Raw genomic sequence first — 21,581 nt, 5'->3', positions numbered from 1 at the left:
ACCATGTTGTGCTGGGGATGATTGAATGCAAGGGCACCCCCAGCCCTATGCTCTCACTTATGCTGAAAGTCCAACTTCTAACAAGGTTCAGCTGGCACTGCCCTGGAGATCATAAGGTAGGCAGCTACTGCTGGGATGGAGACAAGGACTTCTGACTCTGCAGCCAGCATTCAGATGTCAGGAATCCTGTTCTGGATCTTGACAGGTGAAGCTACTATACAGGCGGGATCAGCCTTCTCTGTGCCCGTGGCCTGTATGTCCTCTGCAAGGTGACACTGCTCTGAGCGGAAGCCAGCCCCTCCTCCCCGGCCAGAGACTTTTTCTTCTTTTGTAATTATTAAATCACCTTTTGAAGAATCAAAAAGCTGTTGATAATTGAGTTTCCATCATACAATGTCCAACACATACCTTCACTGGTTTTCATTTCCCATCACCATTTCCCCAGTTACCCTCCCATTCTCCCACTCCTACCCACTGCCCAGGAAGAGTCTTTGCAGCCCTTTATTTAGTCGAGGTAGACCCCCCTGCCCCATTTTCCACTCCTGAGTACAAGCACAAAATCCTCACAGCCTGCTCTAGGCACAGTGGTGGAAACACTCTCCAGGGAGACACCCGCAACATGGCAGGAAGCAATCTGCTCCCTGGTCCATGCCAGCCTTAAACCCACTTCATAGCCTCCACCAGAGCTGTCCAAAGCCTCACCGCTAACCTTCATCAGAACATCACTGAACCCCCTGCAAGATCTTCTTGCCTCCCCCCAACAGAGCAGGGACTGTAGATGAGACACAGGTCACCCAATCTCGCTCCCAGCAGAGCACAAGGAAGGGCAGGGAGGGGACAAAGGAGGCATCCTGGAATTCCGGTACCTGATTCCCCTGCCAGAGACCGGAGGGACCAGGGCAGAGGGGAAGGCCTCCCGCATCCTCTCAGGAAAGGGTTGGACAGCTGGATTAGGGGTTAAAAGAACAGCTTGGGCCATCTCCTCCTCCAGCACCTCCAGCCACAGCTTCACTTTCCTCCTGAGACAGTGGGGCCTCCCTCAGTCAGGCGCAGTAAGGCCTAGGAGGCCCTGCCTCTTTCCTCTGACTGTTGGTCTCTCCCTGGATATCCAGGTGGATCCGCTGTCCTCCTCAGGAAGGAGAGCCCTTCCCATCTCTAATTAGGAAGTCATGCTTCTAGTCTCCCACAGATCCCTTTTATTTGGATTTTGGTTTGTTTACCAAGTCCTATCCCTGCCAAGTTCTAGACACATATGCAAGAGATTGGAAGCAAACACAGGTGGACGCCAAAAGAAATGGACACGCCATTTCTGGGGCTGGGAATACCCTCCCAACTCCATCCTGCCTCTCTTACTTCAGCCTTCATTCCAAGTCACTCTAGGAAGAAGCTGGTTTCTGCCACGGCTCCCACGCCACCCTGTACCTCAGTCTTGATTTACTTAACCACTTCACATAGGCCAATTCTTGTCCTCTGACCTTGATTTCTGCTGCCTTCCCAGCTCCCACCAGTTGAAAAAACTTACTTGCCAGGCAGAACATTCTCCATCTGTTTACCATCACCCTAATTTTCCAATCACCAATGAGACAGCCTACAAATAGCTGGAGGATCACAATCCTACCCAATAACAATTGGGAAGTACAGGTAACTCAAGTGCTAGAAGATTGAGATTAGGAGAAAAATTGTAATTAGGTGGGGAACTGACAAGCATTATAGAATAAGCCAAAACATTTGAAATCAAGATTGTCTTAGAAAATGCAAACTCCACAGTCTCAGTTGTCTCTCCTCTCTCTACATGAGGCAACCAGTAAGTGCTAGAACCTCCTTTTTTGATATTTACTCCATTTTCTCCACCCTCTCACACCCATCCCGTTCATCTTTTCAATCAACACATGACATAGTTTATCCATGAGTCAATCTTTATTGGTTTTGAAGTAAGGAATTATTAGCCAGAGATTCAGAGGATTCCCGGGCAAATGAGAAGGATACACACAGGGATGGAAAGACCCAACAGAAGAGAGTCCAGAGTGGCTGAGGCCCTTGGCTATGGGAGCCAAGCCCATCTCCTACAGCCAGACCCAGCCCAGCTGAGGTGTACGGTGGCCCCCAGGAGAGCTCAGCTGAGTCTTGAAAGGGCCTTGTTGAACATCAGACCATCAAATCTTGCCTACTGGGCACCTTCTCCCAGCTGCCAGTTGTTTGTCACCAAGGGTGGCCTGAGGTGTAGTGTCCCCTTTCCCTCTGAGAATGGTGGCCTGCTGCTTCTCACCTGAGCTTGTTCACAGGGAGCCTCTCCCACTGGGGGCAGGCTCTGGATCCTGACAGGAGGGCTGAGAAGAAAGTTTGTGCTGTGGGGGACGGGCCAAGTCCAGGGTTCCTGGAGACAGACAGACAGACAGATGCTCTATTCTTCCACTGTGCCGGATCTTCTCACCAAAGCTTGGTGGGGGGAAATAAAAGGGGGACAAAAGGGGGCCTTCTTAATAGGAGAGCTGCTGGCCCTCATCTGCCTGCTCCTCCTCTATGAGCTCCAGGTCAAACTCATCTTCCAGGGACCCTCCGACAGGCAGAAGGCGGAACTTCTTTCCTTTCAGGGTGCAGGTGCGGTGCTCGAAGTCCAGGACGGCTTGGTGGTCCTGGAGCACATCAGTGCCAATGATGGCCTCCTCAGCGCTGGCGTTGGCCACTAGGAACTCTGCCTTCAGCTTTAGTTTGCCCAGGGACACCAGCGTGTCCCAGACACCCAAGATCTTCATCTCAGCCCCATTGGCCACCTTCACGACATTCCTAAAGGGTCTCAGGGTGTCCATGTCACCATCAGTGACCTCCTCCCACAGACTAGGGTGCACCACGGACACCTGAGCCCCAGAGTCCACCAGGAACTTCACAGGCACGTCGCCGATTTTGCCCTTGAGGTAGTAGCCCTTACCCATGCTGAAGGCAAAGACAATCTCCTTTGGTAGGTGGCCGTGGTCAAGGGGCCCCTCGAAGGCCTTCAGGAGGTTCTCTCTCAGCACCTCATAATCTTCCTGGTCATTGTGACTGAGGCCACTGTAGATGTCAAGGGCTTTTCCTCGGAGGGACTCTTTCAGGAACCTCAACTTGGTGACATGGTCCCAATTGTTGAGCTCGCTAATGACATCAAAACGGTGCAGCCAGAGGTGTGGGGCAACATTGGCACCATCAAAAGGCTCTGGGACAAAGGCGTGCTCCCGCCGACGGCCCTCCTGGCTCCTGGCTCCACTCCCGGCCATCCCTCTGCTGTCTTCAGGCACCTCAGCAGCAACCCACGCCAAGTGGAGAAAAGCCCAAAGAAGTGTGGGAGCAATCTCGCTAGAGAACAAGGCCTCTCGAAGCAGCAGCTCAGGCACCTGGGCTGGTGCAGGCAGACAGGACCAGGTGAGGGTGGCTGGCTGCTGGGCACAACTGCTGAGGCCTCCTCACTCTGCACAGCCTTTTTGATGCCCTGTCTGAGGCCCTCCTTTGTTCTAGAAGCTCCTCCTTTTCATCCCGCCCTCTTCCCAGCATCCTGCCCGACTAGCACAGTCAGTGCCTCGCCCTCTGCATCCATCCCCAGGATAGCTCGGGTAGGGCTGGCCCACGTGCCCAGAAAAGCCAGCCCGTCACAGGGGTGGGGGGGGGCACCTGTTTGGTGCCTTGGTGCCCTCCCAGTCTTTGTCCTAGAACAACAGATGAGCACATGGAGAATGTTATGACATCAAGGTATTAGTCATCCAGACAGAGAAGGGGGTGGCAGGCACCAGAGACTCCGAGATAGGTAAAGTCCCTTTGTCCTCAGCCCCCACTGACCACTTTGTCAAGAGATGGGCTCACATTCACCCCACCTTATGATATGTGAAACACAAGATGGTGGTCTTCCACCTTGAGCCTGGATTCCCCTCAGAGGCCCTGTCGAGGACACACACTTGCATACATACACACACACAAGGATGATCCCATAGCCCCAAGACTATCCCCTCTTTGCTGTAGTCTGACTTGAGCCATTTCTTTCCCGGCAGGCTCAGAGGTCCTCATTAATGCCCTGCAGTCTGCTGGGACACCTCTGGAAGGTCTAGAAGTAGATAACAGAACCCTGACCTAGCTCCAGCACTTCGTCCAGGTTGGTTAGCCTACCTCCACTGACCCTTGGCTCTCTCATCCTCCCAACTCCTCTCATCCTGGCCCCTCTCATCTCTCAGGAACCTTCCAGGAGTCCTATTGCCCTGAACATCAGGTCTTGCCAATCCCCTGACCTGGTCTCATTTATGTAAAGCTCATGAAAGGTCACTCCTGCCTTGGGAAGGCAGGATGCCACCATGTTGGGAAGACCAGTTGTGAAGACCAGTCCACAGAAACCCAAAGCTTATCTGTGGGCCCTCAGGCTGATTCTTCACTGAAGTTTGGGGCTACTGAGGGGACCAATACTATTGCTCCCTCACTGGAGGGGTGTGTGGTGTGCTGGGCCATTGTACTGATGTGTCTCTACAGACACAAACCAGCTCTGGGAAGGCTCCTATGAGAGGAGCCATAAGTCCTGACACCCTCTCAGGCCTGGGCCAAGTGCTGCCCTCCAGTAGGAAATGAAGCTAAAAGAAAAACAAGAGTTACAGCACATGTGTGGCCCTGGTTGCCTTTCCTGACCCTGAGCTGCTCATGGCTGTGCCTCCTATCCATGCCTGGCTGAGTACCAGAGGTCCCCTTGTCTAGTCCTGTGGTGAGAGAACCCCCTAAACCCACAACCACACATAGTGTTTAAATGCCATCTCAGTCCCTTCCATCTCCAGATCAGCACTTTTCCCAACTGTCTGGCTGAAGGGGATCATGGTATTCCTTGAGGACCCATGGGGAGGCAGTGACCACACTGGAAAGGAGTCAGGGGAAGACAGGTATCCCAGGAGATGCAGAATAGCAGGGACCCCATTACCCACAAGACTGGGAAGACCTTCCCAAGGATGGGCTTTGAGGTTACACTCCAACTCCTGGATGGGTGTTGTCCCATAGTTCAGAACTAACCTCGTGACTTCCTGGCTCCCTAGTAACCATAAGACCACATTGCTGGCTGTGGTCACGGTGAGTGAGAAGGGTGGCATGTAGCTGAGGGACAGGTAAGGTGGCTTGGCAGCTGACAGACAACTAGAAGCCCCAGCTGTGGATTTCGAATATCTTCAGGGACATTCATGTCCTGTCTCCCTGTGGCTCTGGTCTAGAGATAAGTGGCTCCTAGGACCCAGGTGATGACATTTCACTGAACGGTGTTTGGTGCTAACTTTGTTGCAGCTTCTGCTGCCCAGTGATGGAGTGTGGTGATGGAGCTGGCCTTACTGCAGGGCTGGAAGACACAAGCCCCTGAAAAGCTGCAGTGTGTGGAGCGGAGTTTTCTGCAAAGAAGGGCAGGAGATGGGGTTGGTGAGGTAGCATAGCCGGTAAGGTAGCTGCCTATAGGGCACATGGCCAGTCTGGATTCAACCCCTGACATTCAGGTTACCTCTGGGCTTTACAGAACCATTTACAAACCAAAAGCAACAAACTCAAATCAGGAGGCTTTTCTTCTGGGGAGACACTTGATCATAAGAGCTCTACATGGGAGCCTAGAACTCTGCCTCTCTCTCTCTCACTCTCTCTCTGTCTCTTTCTCTCTCTGTGTCTCTCTCTGTATCTCTCTGTCTCTCTGTCTCTCTCTTTCTATCTCTCTCTCTCTCTCTCTCATAGAGCAAAGCTCTGTGGCTAATAGTAAGCAAGTTTCTAGCTACACCAGTCCTGTTGGACCTCTCAGACCCAAAGCACCCCCACTACCACACTCCACCCCTCTGTAGCACACTTTGACCCTCAAGTGACACACACTTGACCCTCTGTCTTCTGTCTTATTTTTGTTTTATGTTTGAGGATCACACTCAGCAGTGCTCAGGGCTTACTCCTGTCTCTGTGCTCTACCTCCTGGTAGAGTTTGGGAAACCACATGGGATTCTGGGAATTAGTATATGCTGGGTCAGCCATTGTAGTACCATTGCACTATCTCTGTGGTCCTTGATCCTCTGTCCTGAGGGCAGGGGCCCTTTTTTGGAAATCCCAAGACAGAAGCACACAAGGGTCTGATGGTTCCTAGGAGAGCTAGAAGGGATTCGATAAGGGTCAGGTAAAATACATTTTAGTCTCTTGGGAATTGCTATGCTACTGGGCGCCCATGAGCCCAACCCAGTGGTACCTACCAAACACTGATGCCTCCTCCCAGCACCTCAGAAGTGTGATTAACTATTGACCAGTATTGTCTCCTCACTGTCATTAGCATCTCTCGAGTGTGTGCTGCAGTGGAAAAGCCCGAGATAAACAGGAAGGACATAGGTATCCCCATCCTGAGATTTCAGGGCTATGACAGTGCAGGCCCCTGTGGCCCTAGTTCCCTGATTCCTTCTAGGGCTGCTTCTTCCCACTTCACCACAAGCAGGACCATGTACATCTGCCCCATGAGTAGAGGGCATGACCCCAAAGCACTTTCGCTATTTCTGCTGCCCAGTGACTTCTGGAGGGCTCTCGGAGACACAGAGAGACACCCACAATTTGTAAGGCTGAGGGAGAATCCACAGGGCTAAGGAGGCAGGGGAGAGACTGGAAGGGAACTAAGAATCCTCAGAAGATGGTTCCTGAGCCAAGAACATAGAGAACCTCAGCATGTTGGAGTACCCAGTAGCACTAGAATGAAGCATGGGGGCAGGAAGGGAGGATCCAGTGCCACAAAGTAACCCCCCCCCCCTGAGATCAAGGTAGCTGAGTAGCAAAGAGCAAAGGGGAATTCTAGGACTTTTCTAAGCCACAGAGGGAGATTGTGGGGTTTCATGAGGGGTGCTTTTAGGGGGCCAGCAGAGGGGTTCAGTTGGTGAGGTCACCTGGGCCCCAAGCCAGATGTTCAGCCCACTCCGTGCTGAGGCTCCCAGGAATTCCCAGCAAAGGGCCCCACACCTGGGCTCTGCACCAGCTCTGGTTTCATCTCTGACAAGTATAATGAGACTTCAGTTTTTGTTTCATATATACCCTCTTAGTTACCTACCTACACACACACACACACACACACACACACACACACACACACACACACACACACACACACACACACACACACACACACACAAAACCCACATACTGCCCTCCTGGGTAACACACTCTCGTTCTCGGTTTAAAACAGCGGAGAATTGTGTAATCCCACCTAGAATTCAACTCTGACCTTTCATTTTACGCATCTGTTTGCACACACATAACATGAAGCATTAAAATCATTTATTGGAGGCACCTGCTGGTTATTAGCCTCTGGGCACAGTTGCTGCTGCAAAATTGTGGCAGGTCCCTGTAATTGTGGCAGGTCCCTGTCGCTGGGCTTATAAGCTCATACAAATAGTTCTAGGGACATCCACAACCTGAAACGGACCTTGAGACTGAAGTGGACACATCTGGGCCCTGATACAGCCTAGTCCCAGCCATGCAGCCTGGAAATGGGTCATCCTGCCTCTGTGCCTCAGTGGGGCCCTGGAACTCCTTTTCTCCTCATCACTGGCCACTATGAGCCAAGGACAAACTGACCTCCCACACCTGGAGCTGCCCTGATGCCCGGTCAGAAGTGGGGGTGGTGTTGAGGGTCACTGATGTGGTGGGGTTGGGACTGGGGACCCCAACAGCATCTGACTCCAGACATGTTACTTCAAAGTGACAGTGGTCAGGTCTTAATCCTAGAAAACGAACAGAAAGGAGAAATTTTTCACAAAATTTAGTGAGGGGTTAGTTCAGAGCTCCAGGGAGTTTGGATGGCCTCTGACCAGAGCAAGACATTGGGGGGCCCTGATACCCCAGCAGATCCTCCCTCCCAAGCTTCTTGCTCCGCTACTATTCCCAGCAGGACCCATCAAGGCCCATGGACCTTCCTTTTCCCAATTGTTCCCCCACTGGGTCTCTGTCCGCCCCTTCTGCCCAGGTCAGGGTGCCATTGCCAATGCCCCATCTATTCCCAAAACTCTTCTTCCTCTTTGGCTTGCTCTCCCTCACTATGGCCTTCCAACCAGAGCTTCCCCAGAGCAATTTGGACTGAACACAGAATATTCAGCCCTAGAGGGTTTATAGGGGACTAGAAAATGGGGAGTCCATCAGCAACTGTCCCCCAGGCCCTAGTTCAGGTCAAGGTCAGCCAGGATCAGCTGACTAATTCGCAGGCAGTTCAATACACCAAAACCTGCTCCGCCCTGTGTCTATCTTTAAATCAACTACGAAGCTTGCTCAACACCTCCCATCCCCTCCAAATTGGGTTGCCGCCTTCTTCCCGATTCCTGTTGCCTCCACCCTGAACCCATCCCTCAGTCCTTGCTACCCCCATGTCTGTCCCCCATCCCCTTCGGGGCACAGAGGCGTAGGGCAATCTGGGCAGTGGGGCTGGCCTTGAGGAAGACCCAGTACAGAGCCTCCTCTCCTTCTCTTCCCTCTCCTGCTCTCTCCTTTCCATGGTCTCCACCACTCAGTCAAGGCTGGGGATGCAACCGATGGAGGACCACATGAAAGGTGAAATGACCCACTTTGATCAAACTTCCCTGCAACATACAAAATGTCCAGGAAGTGAACACAGACCAGGGAGTCAAAAGTCCAGGACATCAGCCTAAGAACAAGGCATGTGGAGTTTTCCTGTCCAGCCTCATACCTTTGAAGGCAACTTTGAAATTATTTTGCAATTGTTTTGTCACTAATGATAACTGGTATCACAAGCAACTCAAATATGATTTCTCTATAGGGCTGGAGCTATAGTAGAGCAGGTAGGTTCTTGGCCTTGCATGAAGCTTACTTGAGTTCGGTCCTTGATAACATCTTATATGGTCTTTGAGCATTACCAACATAAATTCCTGAGTGCAGAGCCTCTAAGCATCACCAGGTATGGACCAAAAAGAATAACAACATTTTTTTGGAAGCATGGCGAACTTAACTGCTCCTGACTGGGCTCCATCTCTCTGGTGTGTCGAAGCGAGTAGAGGACCTGGGTCCCCATCCAGAAGTGGGAGGAGAAGTAGGGAAGTGGAGGATAGAAGGAGAAGACCACACAGCCCAGATGGAAACTCCCAGGGGGCTGAGGCATCAGTGGCCAACTTTTCTGAGCACAGGCCTTGAGCCAAGCAAGATGCTGGAAGCAGTGAATTCAAGTAAAGGCACCGAAAGGCTGAAGCAGAGAACCGAATGAGCAATACCAGGTAAGTGGGTCAATTTGATGCCACACATATTTCTTGAGGTCAGCTCTGGCTCACCTTGAGATGAATCAGGCCTGAGCCCCTCCCAGAAGGGATAGACCCATACAAAGATGCCCCCAATCCAGAGAGATGAGTGTGGAAGGTGCTGAGAAGGTGGCTCACAGGGCATTGGGCAATCTGTGCCACCAGAAAGTCGCCCAGAATCCCCAAGGCCTGAAAAAATGGAAGGAATGGGAAGAGTTACATCTATGCTCAGATCCACACCCACAATAGCTGCTACTCAGGAGACTGTGCAGGGTCTGGAGAATGCGCCCATTCTCCATTGAAGCTGAGCCAATCTGTGTGGCACCCCAGGTAGAAAGCTTCAGAGGACAGAGCTGGTCTCTGGGTAAAGCAGCACCATGGCAGAGATATGCAGCCACATCTGGAAAAGAAGGAGGCAGCTGTAGAAACTACCATCTCACTATACTAGGTGGAAGGATGTGAATGATCTACATTTTTAAAATGTGTTTGCTTTATGTTTTTGTGCCACACCCAGCAGTGCTCAGGGGTTACTCCTGCCTCTGCACTCAGTTATCACATGTGGCAAGATCAGGAAAGGGTATGGGATGCTGGGGTTTGAACCAGGTTGGCTGCTTGCAAGGCAAACACTATACTCACCAGGATATCTCTCTGGTCTCCTCTACATTTATTTTTTTTGTTTGGGGGTCATACCCGGCAGTGCTCAGAGGTTACTCCTGGCTCTACGCTCAGAAATTGCTCCTGGCAGGCTCAGGGGAGCATATGGATGCCGGGATTGGAACCACCATCCTTCTGCATGCAAGGCAAACGCCTTACCTCCATGCTATCCCTCCAGCCCCAGTTTTTAAATAATGAAATTTGTTCTTGCAATTTTCTGGAAGTATCTTTCCAAATAAAAAAGAATTTAACTAATGATACAGGGGAAACCTCTCTGCCTCTCTACAGAGAACCTAAATCTGCTGTAAACAATAGTCTTTTTTTGTTTTGTTTTGTTTTTTGGGCCACACCCATTTGATGCTCAGGGGTTACTCCTGACTAAGCGCTCAGAAATTGCCCCTGGCTTGGGGGGGACCATGTGGGACGCCGGGGGATCGAACCACGGTCCTTCCTTGGCTAGCGCTTGCAAGGCAGACACCTTACCTCTAGTGCCACCTCTCCAGCCCCTAAAGTCTTTTTTTTAATGGTGAGTAGGTTCAGGCAACTGAGCACATGCCTTGCAGCATGAGGATCTGGGTTGGATCAATGATTCCGAAGGGCCACTGACCACAATCACCACCACTAGCCAATGCGACACCACATCACCATGACACAACTACCCACAGCATTGTCACCACCACCATCTTTAAGCTTGGTGGGGATAGAGGGTTTGTGTGGTAATAGAGGATTTGGTGAGAAATCATTGTTGTGTTCCTCCCCCCATATATACACTCTATTACATGAGTTTTATTATTGCAACAAAAAATAAACTACTATCCAATAAATAATAATGTATTACAAATGTTTAGGAGTATTAATTTCATTATTTTATATTAAAATTATCAAACAATTAATAAAATTTTATCATGAGCCTCATCCAATTATAAAGTAAATTATTAAAAAACATTGCAACATAAATGAATTATTGCTCCATGATGGATTTTCTCAGGAAAAAGGGGGGCCCGGAGAGTAAGACTGACAATCACAATCATCACTAAATCGGCATTTTGGTTGGCATTTAAGGGTTCATTTGAGTCTTCTACTCCTTTAGGGCATGATTGGAATTTTTTCACAGAAAAAGTAAAATAGTAAAAAAAACTCGAATGCTCAGTGCTGACACCAGCTCGACCTGGCCTGCTGTCTGGAAATCTGCGGGGAGCTAGCACCATTGATCACCCCAGCAAGCAGCAGCAGTGTCCCACTGACTCCTCATATGCTAATGCACCCTAACTTTGCTCAGCTTGCTCCACTGTACACAGGCCGTGGTGAAGGTCCAGCCTTGGCCCAGCACAGTGGCAGGGCTGCCCTCCACAGCTCTCCCTGTCTGGAGCCTTCTTCCTCCTGGAAGAAGGAAGGCACTCTGTCTTGGCAACCTGTGTCCCACAACCCAGAGAAGAGCCCCACACTTGGGGCTCCCTCTGCCAGAGACCACCCATCCCCACCCCGACCCCTGAGTCTTCAGATTCCTTTTTCCCAGGACAGCCCTCTACCTTCTACTCTGCTCTCCCAGGCTAGGAAACCCCTTCTGTCCCCCTGATCCAGCCTCTCTCTTCTGCCCCAGTACCCATTGCCACATCCTCTACAAATGCTGCTCTATGTGAAATGCAGCGTCCTCTCCCTGACCCTTTATCTGGGCAAAAGGCATCTCATGGAGGCTAGTTTCTAGAACCATCCTTGCCTCCCCTCTCCTCTCACTGTGACCATCTAGGTGAGGGCGCAGTGACCATGCTCCAGTTCCACAGCTCCTTCCCTGGATTCCCTCCTCGTCCCGTGGCCCCACTTCAGCTTCAAATATTGTCCTACTGGTCTCCTGCCTTGGCAAACCCCACTAATTTGCTCTGCCAGGCTGGGCCAGGCCATTTCCTCCAAACCCATCCTGGGCTCTGCATGGCTGAGTTTATGCTCCACCCAGTTTAAATGCCCCCTAAGCTCCCCATTTGGGGCCAGAATTCTCCTGCCTCTTCAACTTTTCCCCACCCCTTTTCCCTAGTGAATCCCAACTCTTCCCCACCCAGAGACAGAAAAACACAAAACCAGAGAATCATGGCCATGAAGCGAAGACTTAAAAGAGGAAACTTGGAGGATGTTCAAGGAACTCAAAGAATCCATGAAATGAACTAAGTGAACCACAAACAAGAATCAAGAGGATACAACAGTAGAAATAAGAAAATTTCCCGGAGAGATAGCACAGCGGTGTTTGCCTTGCAAGCAGCTGATCCAGGACCAAAGGTGGTTGGTTCGAATCCCGGTGTCCCATATGGTCCCCCGTGCCTGCCAGGAGCTATTTCTGAGCAGACAGCCAGGAGTAACCCCTGAGCACCGCCGGGTGTGGCCCAAAAAAAACAAAACAAAACAAACAAACAAAAAAAAAGAAATAAGAAAATTCCAAACTGAAATATTAGGATTGAAAAACTTGGTGGCCAAGATGAAAACCTCACTGGAAAGCCTCACCAACAAAGTAACAGCTGCTTAAGACAGAATCAGTGAGCTGGAAGATGAGATGCAAAATAATTCCATACAACAAAAGAGGTTGGAAAAGAGCCTTAAAACAAACGATCAGACGATGGAAAAAAATCCTTAAAGAATGTAAACTACTAAAAATAAAAGTCTGAGATAAACTCAATAGAAACAATGTAAGAATCATTGGAGTCTCTGGAAGAAAATCTCCATGAAAAATCAATATTCAAGGACATCATTGCAGAAAAACTCCCAGAGCTAAAGAGTACATGAAAACTCTGCTATAGCCAAACAAGGAAGGGCTGTCTCCATGATAGGTGATGGGGTGACACAGTGCATCTCTGGGGACTCATTGAAAGGACCACTGTGCTCAATTTCCAGTTGTTCATATACTCTACATTTGTGTGTGGGTGTGGGGGGGAATTTTCAGTCTCACCTCATGGTGCTGAGGGCTCCCTCCTGGCTCTGTTGTCAGATAGGCATCACTACTGGCAGTGCTTAGGGACCACATGAAGTGGTCAGTACCAGTGCCAATGATAGAGCCCAGGTTAGCTATATGCTATTTCCTTAATTCTCAGGGAAAAATATATAACAGAGACATGGGCCAACATGGTCTCAATTCATTAACCTAAAAATGAATGAGGGCTAAAGAGAGCAGGTGGGCAGGGAGGAATGAGTCAGAGCTGCCTGTGTTTTCTGGCCTCATGTGCTTTCACCTGGCCTGCTACCCTTGATCCTGGTAAAATGCATAAGGCACAGTTTTCTGGTCTTGGTGGAAGATTGGTGGAAGATATGGCTCCACTGGCTGCCTCCCACTTCCCCAGCAGGGTTGGGAGGCCAGGAAGTGCATGCTGACTCAGAAGCTCACCAGTGAGCCGTGGAGCAAGGATACACCTTGGCAAACCTGGGCTCCTCCTAGAATTATCCAGGGAGATTAGGAACCAATCTATGCCTCAGGGCTTGACCCAGAACAGGAGCCTCTCTGAGACTCCCCTACCTGCTCTTAGGTCTTCTGAAGACCTCAGAGTTCCCTTCCCTGGCCGAAGGCTGGGACCCCAACTTCCATCCTCAGCAGTATTTTAAGACCACCTTCCTCCCATCCCACACTCTCCTTTACATTCTTTCTTCCAGGCTCTTTGCCTTCTGGTCTACACTCCCCATGTGAACCTCATTTTACTGCCTCTGCACTGATAAGGGCCTCTTTCAGCAATGATTCCCTCTCTGCTGGGAGGCCCTTCCCAAAAGGCCTGTCAACAATCCTTTCTAATCTACTTGCAGCACAGGCCAGTTTAAGGAGGTCAAAAAAGTGCATATGTGGGACCATTTGACTGTAGTGATGTACAGATGCTTTAGTAATTTATAAACAATAACAAAATACATAGTATTATTTATTGTACATTAAATATAGCCAATTGAGTCTTTGGGATACTTTCATTGATTTTTACCAGTCTGCTGGATCCATAACCAACTATAACTTTAATTGACAAATAAATCAGGTTCAAACGTAAATGCTGGTTGATATTTTCATCTGTGCCATCTAATAAAAAAGGTTGAACAATGAAGACATATAATGGAGCTTCCCTTGTTTTACAGGATAATGTGCGCAACTTTACTGAATCAGAGACTTGCTTTTGGTGGTGACGTTGTTTTTCTTAGAATAATTTAATACTTTTATTTTTTAAGCATTAACAACTTTATTAAATGAATATAATACCCAAACAAAATCATGCAGTCCTGAAGTTTTGCTTTAATTTTTGCAATAATTTTAAAGCATCCTTTTTTCCTCTTTTAGGAGTTTTGTGTACAAATGCATTTTTTAATTCAATCACCGTAAGATACAGTGTTAAAAAAGTTATTGATGGTTGAGTTTCAGTCATACAATGTTCCAACACCTGTCCCTTCACCATCCTTTCCCACCACCAATTTCCCCAATCACCCTCCTATCATCTCATCCCACCCCATCCCCACACCCACCCCAGACTGCCTCTAGAACAGACTTCAGAGAGTAGATTTTGAACACTAGAAAAATGTATCTTCAATATTCCTGTGGCATTTACAGTGTAAAAGATAAATGCACTATAACATACTTAATATTAATTTTTACTATTAATGTTTTTTCTATGGTAGATCCGAGAACTATTTTAGGTCCCCTTCTTCTCCCCCCACTCCCATTTTCCTTTCTACAATGGCGAGGGATCACACAGAGTTAGTCAAGGTGCTTGTTAAGACTCCAAAACTTTAGTTGTGGTTCTTGGCACACATTTGGCTGCAATGAGACACTTTGTTTTGGCCCCAAGGATCCCAAACAGCTGAGTCACTGGGATCACACTTGGGGTAGTGCTGGGGATCAAACCTTCGGCCTCACATATGCAAGATAGGTGTATGCTGCTGAATTATCTTCAAGTCCCTAGAGAATTGATACTTCTTGCTCATGTGTGGATAATCAATGCAATGAATCAAGCCCTAATTTGGTGGTACTATGCCAGCTTCCGTGGTAGAAATATTCCCACTGTGGCCAAATTTAAGCCACCAGAGATTTCACTGAAGCAGAGCTAGGCAAGAGAAGCTCAAGGACACAGGATGTTACAGCACTTTCATGCTGGATATAAATCATCTTAAATGCACATACTACATGTTCCCAAACTTATTTGGCCTACCACATCTTTTCATTCCCCCCCCCAAAGAAAAACTCTCAGAAGCCCACCTGAAATCTACCTCTCTAAAGCAAATAAATGGAAAAAATAGCACCCCTAACAACTATACCCAAGACTACCACTTCCCCCCATCATCCCAACACCACCACCCTCAAACACTGGGGTAGACCATGCAGCTCTGGGGAATGGCTGTGCGGCTGGAAGCAAATTTGAGTCACTGAGTTTGATCCCCAATGCCACTTCCACCCACCAAGCTGATCCAGCTGTTCTGCAGTCTGTAGATACGAGGTGAGGCGCTCCAAGGTAGCTACCTCTGAGGTGGCTACTTGTAACCAGATGTATGTGAGCCCTGTTAACTACAGATGTGCAAGCACTGTCCCAAGAAAGTCACCCTTACCTTCAAAGCCATGTGTGAGCACCCCACGTCCTGCAGACCAGGCGGGGTACCACTACTGGAGCCAGTCCAGCAGGCATTAATGTCAGCAGCAGCCATAGAAGAAAGGGAAAAAGAAAAGTGTTTAAAGGATAAACAATCTTTAACATTCTCTATAAGTGGTGATTTAATCTTTGCTTTTAGTACATTTTTATTGTAATTTTATGTAATTCAATCTTTTTTGGTTTCAGTTTTGGAACTGTACCTGGTGGTGCTCAGGGTTTACTCTTTACTTTTTGCTCAGAGGTCACTCTTGGTGGTGCTCAAGGGGCCATATGGGGTTTCAGAGATCAAATCCAATTGTAGCTAGGTCACATGCAAGACAAATGTCTTAACCTTTGTGCTATATCTCTAGCCCAATATAATTTAATCTTCTAATGAGAGTTGCTTTAACTCCTGCCTCCCAAAATTCTGAAAAGTAGTTTTTTAGGCCCTTGTATGATCTGCACACATCTAGCTCTACCTTGAACAGAGTTCTCAAGGGGGGGCCCCTAACAGCCCCTCCTATGCACACTCTTCAGATATTATCTGACAAGCAAAATGGACCCACGATCCTGCCCAGCAAACCTGCTCTTCCCAAGTACCATCTGGGTGAGGGGATTTGGCATGATCAGGAAGTCCAGGTCAGAACCCACAGTGGCCTCCTCTTACCTGTCTACCCCCAACAACTCCTCTGACACCTGGTCACCCTTTTTCCTGCCTTCTCACCTGCTAACTCCTGGCATAGCCATATCTTATCTACATCATGCTCGTTCTGTGTCTATTCAGAATTGTATGCATCACATCATACCAGATCCTCATTCATTCCTTCCTGTCTGGACCCCAAGGCTCTTGCCACCTTCCTCCTGGCATCAGATATACACCCCCATGTTCTGGCTTCCTCTGCCTGTGACCATCAGTTTCCTAGCACACAACACCTATGCCCCTCAGCTTTCTTCCACATCCTTCTCTGGCATCCAGCACGCAGCTTGGCTCCAGCTGTCAAACTTGCTTTCATCCCTGCCACACATCATCTCTCCCAAATACAAATCTTCCTGGTGCAGAATCTCAAGTCTCTCCAAAGGACTGATGGAGAGATGCAGGGTCAGAATTAGATACTGGGCTGAGGGTGGAGAATGCACAGCGTGGCAGGAAGTGCTGAAGCCAGTTCCGGGGCAGAGAGGAGCAGACAGAGGGAGGAGTGCAAGAGAGAAATGGGGGGTCCGGGGAACCATCAGCAGTGGCCCTAGAGTCTGTCCTTGTGTGTTAGGATCTGTCAGGGGCAACTCGGAATGAAAACTTCAGAGACCAGCTATGGGGGATCAGAAGGCCACTAAGGACTTTCTGGACAGTGCCAATTGGAAAAGGCTCCTGGCCAGCTGGATTTTAGGATAGGAGCTTGAAGGAAAACTCTGGCTAGAATGGAATCTGGGAAGCATGAGCAACTCAGTGTTTGGGAGGATATTCTCTGGGGATGCAGGGAGCAGACCCGCAAGAGAAACCAGGGAGACAAGAGGCAGAAGAGAGCCCATGGGAGAGGAGGCAGAAAAGAAAGGAGAGGGAAGTGGTGGGGAGCACAAGACAAGCCTGGCCACAGCTTGGAGAGTAGGGGCGTTCAGCAAACACCGAGGGCTTGGGTGTGTGTGGTTTACTGAGGATCCCAGTACTACTTGGTAGAGGAAGAAGAAATTATGCTGAGCAAGAGTGAGACACAGTGCAAGGAAGGAGACGTGGGGCAGTGGCTGCCAAGGTGTGGGTCCTGAGAGAGATGAGCAGGAAGTGGGCCACAGGCCACTATGTGGGTCTTAGTGTTGTGCAGACAGTTAAAGGCCCCCCAGGATATATGCGAGGGGGCCGCAGGGTGCCCATTCGGATTCTCTGGGAAGCAGTTGCCACACAAAATGAGGGGGTCCTGAGTGGCAGAAGGTGAGAGGGCAGGAGGAGGCCACCAGGGCTGGGGGAGAGGCGGGACTGTGGCTCATCACTTCCCCCTCAGGTCCCCTCTGACACCACCAAATGGGGGCTTTCCATCTGGCGGCTCTGGCCCCTCAGCGAGGGGATCTGGCAGTTGGTAAGAGGGTGGAGGAGAGAGTAACAGAGAGAGGTCAGTGGGGGAGCTTGCAGCATGTCCGGGGGGCCAGCAAGGGGCTGCCCTGATTGTGGTGCAGCCCTGCAGGGTATGGGGGAGGGAGATGCGGGCAGTGGGGCGGGTGGTGTGACTGGCCCAGAGGGCAGAGAAATTTTTCAGAGGGGAATGTTGAATTGGTGGGGCCTCAGGAGAAGAAGGGGATTCAAAGGGTGCGGGGGCAGAGGGGACTATCAGGTTGAGAATAGGATAGAGGTGGTTGTTTGTGAAACTTTGGGCTGGGATCAGATCTGGGCTTCTGAGATAGTTATGAGAAAAACACACATGTGGCTGGGGAAGGCAGAAACCTCACATGAAACCTGGAGCTTCCCAGGAGATGCTCTCACAGCCCATATGTGTCCCCAAGTCCTGTTTAGTCTACTATCTAACCTGACACCCTAGGTCTGGCAGCTCTGAGCTCCTGGGGCTAATCTTCAGGCACGTGCTCAACTGCTCCCACCAGCCCCTCTGGAGATGTCCCCAACTGAGACTGATCCAGGAAAGAGACAGGCAGGTCAACCCAGCCAGAGGACACAGAAGACTGGAAATGTCCAGCCCCAAACCTTGAGAGTGAAGCTTCCAGAGAAGTTAAGACAAGAAGGGCCTGAAGGCTACGTGGAGGATAGTATTTAATGTGATGGTATTTATGGCGGGCTGGCTTGTCACTCCCAAACCCAGGGCACCTTCTTGCAAAGCACATACTCCAGCCCCTTGAGCCATCATTGCCCCAACCCTGGTGAGGGAAGTTTAGGGAAAGATCAGATATCCCAGGTGCCTGAAGAAGAAAGTATCTGGCTGGATATTTGAAATGGCAGATCATAAATGGGAGCCACTTGACCAGCAATGGCCCAACCCACTGTGTACCCACCTTCTCTTCTCACATTACCTTCCTCTCAGTTTTTTTTTCAGGCATGTGGTTCCTCTGCCCTGTCTTTTAGAGAACTGGCAAGAGTGGAAAACACCAGAATTACTTGTGAGAAGACTGGAAAATGCATTGGGAAGGTGCTGAGAGACCTTTAGGGTCTCTCTCCTTGATGCTCAGGCCAGTCTGTGCTTTCTCCCCAGGGACCTGCATCCTCCCTGGTAAAATGTGGACAAATACTGAGAGGAAGGATCCAAGCAGAGAAAGCAAGGAGTGAAGGGAACATGTGTCTGACGTCCCTTAATGTCCCTAGCACAGAGTTCTGTGCAGCCGCCTCATTGCTTCAGAGCCATGTTCACCCAGAAAGCACTAGCTGCCCGGTGACCTGGGGTGCTGTGCAGGGACCCCAAGGGGGGAAACCAGATCCCACCACTCTCTATAGCCTGGATGAAACTAGAGAGAGGGGGCAGGAGGCACAAGGTCTAGGAAAGGACTAGGAAAGGACTAGGAAAGGACAGTGGACAGTGAAAACACACCTTTGGACTCTGATAATAGAACTGAGGGAACTGATCAGGGAGAGACATGACAGGACAAGATGAACGCTATCGAATGAAATAAATATATAAATATAAAAGGAAGATTCCTGAAATAATAAAAGTGAGAGAGGAGGAAACAAAGAGAATTAACACAGAGGAGGTAGCTCAAAAGACTGATCACAGGCTTTGACTGCCAGAGGTCTGAGTTTGAACTCCAGCACACATGGCCACTGAGCACTGACCCCTGTACGTTGGAAGTAGCTTCTGGCTAAAAATAAACAAACGAGCAAATAAATAATAAATTAATAAAAGGGAGGAAGGCAAAAAAGAGAGTGTATGTATAGAATAAGCAGCAGATGGACTGGTGGCCTGGCTGAGGCAATTCAATACCCCCATCCTCCCACCCATTCCTCATGGTCAAAGAATTTCCTTGGGGCGTCAGAGCCAGGGTCAGTCTCTCGCTGACCTTGGGGCCACAGGCACATGCTGGTGTCCACATATTCAAGGCATAGGGGTTATACCTGAGCTTGCTCAAAAGTTCCGGGAAATTGCTAAAGGGAATGAAAGAAGAACCAGCAGATTTGCTACTCTGTTCTCCCCCACCCCCACCCCCTAGCTGTTGCCTCATGGAAAGTTGAAACAGGCCAGATAGAATCTGCCAGACACAGAGCTTCAAAGAAGCAGGGCCAAAGAAATATGGCCCAGCCATGACTGCTGCACTCAGGGCTGAGGCCAGAAGCACCAAGGTCTCTGGGCTTGGACTCTCCACCGGAGAGGTTCAGAAGCAACCAGGAGTTAACTCAGATGGAGCTTGGAAGGAAAGAGTGAGCTGAGCCACAGGGGACACCAGATGGTTCAGCGTTTCCCTGGACAAAAACTTCTTCTGGGGCCTGCCCAAGAGCCTTTGCCCAGAGGTGATCTGAGATCATCATTTACCAGACGTCCTCCAGAGTCAAGGGAGTGACAGTGACACTACTAAGCTGTCACCTTCCAGCCCAAGACCCTCCTTGGCGCCAGTGAACAAACCAACCCCTTGTCCCCTGGCTCCAAGTCCACTTTACAGAGTGTCCTTCCTGCTGGGGCCCGTTTTCCTTCTGTCTCTGCCACTGGGTGGGAGACAGCACATCAGCCTACGTGGAATTGTCTGAGGACAGAACATACTAGAATACCACCCCCCCACCTTCTCACACATACTCTCACACTCACACATATATGCACATCCTCACATACACACATGCACAAAACACACTTAACACACACACTCACACACGCAGTCCCAAACACTGTGACAGAAACACAATGCAGAAGAATGTCGGAACCCAGTTTCACCCCACCATGTTTTCCTCATGCTGGGATTTCCCAGTGCTCACAATGGATGGGCACACACATGTAAACAATGTGGCTGCACTGGCAACAAGTCTGTGGGTGGGAAATCACCAGCTGGGGAACTCTGCTCCCTGAGAGCTCTGTCACTGCCTCTGACGTGGCACTCCCACTCCAACCCTGCTGTCAGTTGTGTATGTTGAAAGAGCACAGAGCTGCACAGCAAGAACCTCAAGTCTTTGCCTGTGTGTCGCTGCGTGGCCTTGAGCCGGTGCCTGACCGTCTCTGAGCTGCCCTGTTTCCCTCTGTTCAGGGAAAGGCAGGCTGGGCTTCTCCTCTGCACACACACACACACACACACACACACACACACACACACACACACACACACACACACACACAGTGTCTGGCCCAACACCACTGGGAAAAGGCTTCATCAGTACAGATGGAAAGAATGCTGAGTTGGTGCAACACTGAACCTGCAATAAATTAAAATCTGGATAGTGGAGAAGTAGCTCAGAGGGCTGAGCATATGTGTTAAGTGCAGGAGGCCTGGTTCAAGCCCCAGCATCACAATGTCACTTGAACACCACCAGGTGCAATCCCAGAACCTGGAACCAGGAAGAATCCATAGCCATGCCAAATGCGGCCCCCAAACTAAGATAGAATAAGACCTGAATAAATAAGGCACCTTTCCCAACCAGTTTATCTAGAAAGCAGAAGAGAAGACATCTTTGAAAGCTCACAGGGATTTTCTCTTTCCATGGCTGATTTTCAGTAAATGGGGAGAGGTTGAAATGAATAGTGAAAGTCACAGAGGGTACAGTGGAAGGACATCAGATAGGAGTCTTTGAGGAGCAGGTTTACTACGGACCTTCATGCTGCCCCCCCCCCCATTCCAGGTGGTCTCTCCCTGACTCTAGGTGGTGAGTCTAGAGTCCCTGGGGTCTGTGAGGACCATGGCAAGGAGTATCATGGGACAGTGCAGCCTCAGGAGGTAGCAGGCAGGCTCCTCGATCTTTGTCTGAACCTGGCAGGTCACCAGAGAAAGGACAGCCCCCTACAATGTGGGAACAGAGATCTCAGGACACATAAGAAATGGTGGCTCTCTCTCCCCAGACTGCCTTGTGCCCTGGAGTTCTGATGCTGCTCCCAGCATTCTCTCTCCATTGTTTTAGGACTCAGGGGGACTTCAGGGTCTCTTCAAGGTAGGCTTTCCCAGACTGACCCTAAAAGTGGTCTCATCATTAGTCAGTGGGTTACTAGTTTAGCGCAAGTCCAGTGGTCCC

General features: G+C 49.8%; 1 protein-coding gene across 1 annotated transcript; it reads right to left on the bottom strand.

Moving 5' to 3' along the window:
- Positions 1-2,477: 2,477 nt before the first annotated feature.
- ASPRV1 (aspartic peptidase retroviral like 1) lies at positions 2,478-15,527 on the bottom strand. The gene is given in 8 exon segments (XM_049784573.1): positions 2,478-3,394; positions 3,397-3,463; positions 7,567-7,712; positions 8,547-8,561; positions 9,475-9,630; positions 13,810-13,917; positions 15,285-15,390; positions 15,432-15,527. Coding segments are annotated over 8 exon segments (1,611 nt in total).
- Between the last annotated feature and the right edge of the window lie 6,054 nt (positions 15,528-21,581).

Source organism: Suncus etruscus, chromosome 12 (genome assembly GCF_024139225.1).
Source record: "Suncus etruscus isolate mSunEtr1 chromosome 12, mSunEtr1.pri.cur, whole genome shotgun sequence".
Lineage (NCBI taxonomy): Eukaryota > Metazoa > Chordata > Mammalia > Eulipotyphla > Soricidae > Suncus > Suncus etruscus.
The sequence above is the reverse complement of the archived record's forward strand: the minus strand, read 5'-3'. Positions and strand labels throughout refer to the sequence as shown.